The 4,119-nt window shown below is 43.7% G+C and overlaps 1 protein-coding gene across 1 annotated transcript in view; it reads right to left on the reverse strand.

The window, feature by feature from the left end:
* Window positions 1–1,043: 1,043 nt before the first annotated feature.
* The window catches only part of WDR77 (WD repeat domain 77), a gene marked incomplete at its 5' end in the record, with an annotated part of 3,353 nt that continues 277 nt past the window's right edge, over window positions 1,044–4,119 (reverse strand). The window contains 7 exons of the mRNA XM_010285316.1: window positions 1,044–1,536; window positions 1,749–1,817; window positions 2,290–2,398; window positions 2,502–2,573; window positions 2,848–2,902; window positions 3,286–3,356; window positions 3,988–4,041. Coding sequence (XP_010283618.1) covers window positions 1,377–1,536; window positions 1,749–1,817; window positions 2,290–2,398; window positions 2,502–2,573; window positions 2,848–2,902; window positions 3,286–3,356; window positions 3,988–4,041 — 590 coding nt within the window. The remainder of the gene's footprint in view (window positions 1,537–1,748; window positions 1,818–2,289; window positions 2,399–2,501; window positions 2,574–2,847; window positions 2,903–3,285; window positions 3,357–3,987; window positions 4,042–4,119) is intronic.

The following is a 4,119-nucleotide window of genomic DNA, read 5'->3' on the forward strand; positions in this document are numbered from 1 at the left end:
TTGCGTAATTTGGATTAGCTAAAACCTATGTTTAAGCAGGGATAAGCCCAGGGGAAGTGGTGTACATTTTACTGTTGCTATCATGATAAAGAAACAGGAGCAGCATTCATTTCAATACTACTTTTTGTTTCATTAGTCAGGACCTGCTTTGTTCTGTCTAGGCAATATTAGGCCAGAACAAGCCACATCTAAAGCAGTGGCAATACATGCAGAGTAATGATTTTTTTTTTTTTTTCAGTTAAATATGTTCCAGGGAAACAGTTTAGTCTGAAAAGTATGTGGTATATTGCAAAAAACACCTCTAAGGATTATGCGGAGTCTGTTTTGGGGATTATGGGAATGCTTGGGTCCCCTCAGTCTCCGGCACAAAAAGTCCCTCATCACAAGTGCATGAGGAGTCTCATTTTATCACTAAGCAGTCTGTTTATAGGAGCAAGCAAATGACACCTGAAGTCCTTAGTCCAGTTTTTCCCTTACATAAACTTTTATTCACAGGCCTTATCTTTGAATAAGTTGTCTTCAGCACAGAGGAGATGAAATGTGGCATCAAACAGCACAGCAACTGCTAACTTCTCTTGGCTTTCAGCATGCTGCAGTAACAGCCCCTTTGAGCCGGCCTCAGCTGCAAGCCAGTGTTGAGCATCACAGGCCCCAGTATTTCAGCATGTGTCATGTGCTAGGACAAAGGCGTTTAATTACAGGGCTACAGCTGGGATCCTTATCATACAGCATACGAGACTCCTCACACCAAGCACTGGTATGCTGATAGCCATTGAGGGAGCAGAAGCGCACAAACAATGCTCACCACAGGATCCACACTCGTCGATAGTGACAACCAGCCCTCTAAACCACATGCTGCATGAAGGCCAACACCCTGCAGCCCTTCTAGTCTTTAAATGCTAACCCGCCTGCCCATTCAGTTGAAAGAATTGATTTAGAAAGCAAAGAGCTTTGCTCAAGGGTGAGGCTCTTGCATCCAACTAACAAGAGGTATTGTTTTTAAGCTCCCCCCAAAAATGTTTCTATTAATCCTGTGGATGGTTTGGAGAACCGAGGGAGGAATCAAGTCTTTTTAATTTTTTTTTTTTTTTAATTATACCTCCCTCCCTGTCTCTCCAAGTCTCCTCTGTATCTGAAGTCAATTTTTTTCTGGATAAAATACTGAATTCTTATCACAGGTGAAGCCAGCTACCCAGGAGAGGGTAAAGCTTGCTTTGTAACTAACTTAGGCCTAATTAAAAATTACTACAGGAACCTTCTTAGTCATAAGCTTCAAGGCAGACAACAGACCATACCTCCTCCAGTTCACACACACCTTTGACTTCAGCGGAATCAAAGTAATGGCAGGAAGGAATTTGGACCATGAGTTTATAAAACTATTCTTTTACACAGTTGACTCCAGAAGCTTCACCAGTCGGTATGGGGACGGTGTGATGTAAAACCTGATGATCCCATCCAACTGTAGTGAGCAAGGCATTGTCTGAAGGAGACCATGATAAGCCTTTTACAAAGTCTCGATGAGAACGGTCTCTGAACCTGGAAAACACAAACACTGTGTTAGCCACAGAGCGTCATCACTAAGAGTTTATGGGCTTGTGCAGTTCCTAACTGGTCGTTTGTTAGCATGATACTCCCCTATTTAAGGAGTATTTTCATCTTCCATTCAGCATATGGATAAATAATTAGTTTAATGAGAAGTCAACAAGACAAATGGCTACAGCAGTGAATACATTCGGTCTAGTACTTACACCTCTGAGAGGTCTGAGTCAAGAACAGCTACTGAACAGTCTTCACTGATTGAAGCCAGTAAGGGTGAACTGGACGAGAGAGACAAGAACACCATTAGAACAATCGAATACAAGAAAACTTCTTCAGGATAACCTTGTGAAAAGCACATTTCTTAATGAATCTGACCCAGGCACAGTGAATTAACAGACACCAAATCTTACAAGGATGTTTTCATCATCATTTGGCAGGCTGCCAGCACGCTAAGCGAGAATATTTTATTAGCATTGAAAAGCAAGTAATCATTCTTCAAGCAGTGGTGACTGTAACTAGAAAAATCCCTACAGCGAGTGGGTCGGCAATTCTGAAGAGTGCAAAAGTGTTCTCATGTACATTCTCACACTTGTTAAAAGTAAGACATTGTTTGGTTTACTCTATTCTTCGCTATTGATCTTCTTGATAAAAAGACCGAAAACTAGTACTCTCATAGGTTTTACCCTAAAAACAAATAAGGCTTTCAAGTGTATGTAGTCACACATTCTATGCCAGTATATCAGACTGTACCTATGTGTAGAAAATGCAAAGCCCGTGATACTTCGGGCATGCACAGTGGAGCTGAGGGCAGAATCAGGATTCTTTGTGTCTACTAGTGCAACCGTTCCATTTTCATCACCTGTAAGAGAGGAAGGGAGAATGAGGTTATCAGCAAAATTGTCACGCAAAAAGACAGACCTTGATTCGTCTAGTGGAAGTCAAATAATAAGATCACTTCCTACCCAAAGCAAAGACGTCACTTTTCTGTGGATGCCACATGACTGAGGTAGGGAGGTGATTACAGGCACTGCAAACTGCAAGTAAATAAATTGGGATGAGTGTGAAAAGAGTCAGGGCACAGATATTCCTGCATTATCTCAGTTAGCACTGCTACTGCACTAAGGCAAATATTTAAAAGCTTATTGTACTTCTGTGATAGTGTTAGACCTCCTTAGGTTTAACAGCCTTTTCTGCCCAAATAGTCACATCACTAGATTTGAAGTTAGACTTAGAGAAGTCAGGCATAAAATAACTTCCTTCTTCCAACAAAAACTCAGACACAAGCAGTGACTGCATACAGAAACATACCAATTCGAGTAGCTGGTTTCGGGCATCTGGTGTCCCAGAGTAAAGTTCTGCTGTCCTATAAATCCAAAGTGAACGGGAAGGTTTTTACAATTTCTTTGTGGCAGGTGGTAGGCATAAACTCAGATTCACTGCAGAACTGCTACTGACCCACATCCAAACCCACACCACTTTTTCCTTTGTGTTAAAAGGATGCTGCCATTAACTGCAAGTTAGCTCCTCCAGTCATCCCCACAACAGAGCTGGGAAGTCCCACGTTTTAATACAAACCTGGAGACATCAGCCTGGTAAGCTGATTGGCCACTTATCAGACTGGAACATTGAAATAACACAGGTATGCAGCTTGTAACACAATAGGTGGTTTCTCAGTAAGTGCATTTAACTGTAAACAACTAAAACATTACTTTTATCAAGTAGATTTAGATAGAGAGCGAGCTTTACCTCAGCACAGGACAGGAACACAGTGTCCTTACCAGGACAGGAAGCCACACATGTCACTGCCCCGGAGTGAGCTACCAAAAGCACAAAAGGATAAAGAGCCTCAAAGATTGTATCCAACTTCCACCCATATTCCCAAGGACCTCTGAAGGCACAGCAGTATAAGAAAGAATGGTTTATGCCCAGATACAGGGTTAAGTTCTACTGAGCAACAGACAACTGCTTCCTACCAAACTGACGAGCTGCCACATCCAACCAGAGCCACTGCAGTCAAGTCCCTGTGATGTGCATAAGCTGGAGGAAGCCCCTCCAGACAAGAGGTCAGCTATAAAGGGGCCGGGGGAGGATCAAACAAAGCATGGCCTCTGCCGTGGCTAAAGATCACAACAGCACATCACCAGAGATCAGCATCTCCAACGAGCTGTTGTTCAAAACAAATATGGGTTAGAAGATCATGTGCAGGTAGAAGAAAGACTTCAGTACAGAAAAAACACTCTAAAATACACTTAGAGATGCAAAGCAAACTAAACCTCATGGCATTCATTTTGAGGAGAGAAATGAACAGCAGACAAAGAAATAAGGCCGTGCCCCAAGCGTGGTTTGGGAGATGGGAGATAATCAGCGATGCTGCAGGATTGAGCTCAGCCTGCAGCAACCGGCGAGGGGCCCGGAAGAGCCGGGCGGTGGGGCCAGCGTGGCACTCACCTCTGTAGGAGTGCAGCACCGTTTGCTGCGGGAGGTCCCAGACCTTTACGCTGCGGACAAGAGCAAGCAGTCAGTGCCCAGCGCCGGCCCTGGCGTACAGCAGCCGGGCTGGGGACACTCACCAGAAGTCCC

This window comes from Phaethon lepturus, unplaced genomic scaffold, assembly GCF_000687285.1.
Source record: "Phaethon lepturus isolate BGI_N335 unplaced genomic scaffold, ASM68728v1 scaffold42520, whole genome shotgun sequence".
NCBI classification, from domain to species: domain Eukaryota; kingdom Metazoa; phylum Chordata; class Aves; order Phaethontiformes; family Phaethontidae; genus Phaethon; species Phaethon lepturus.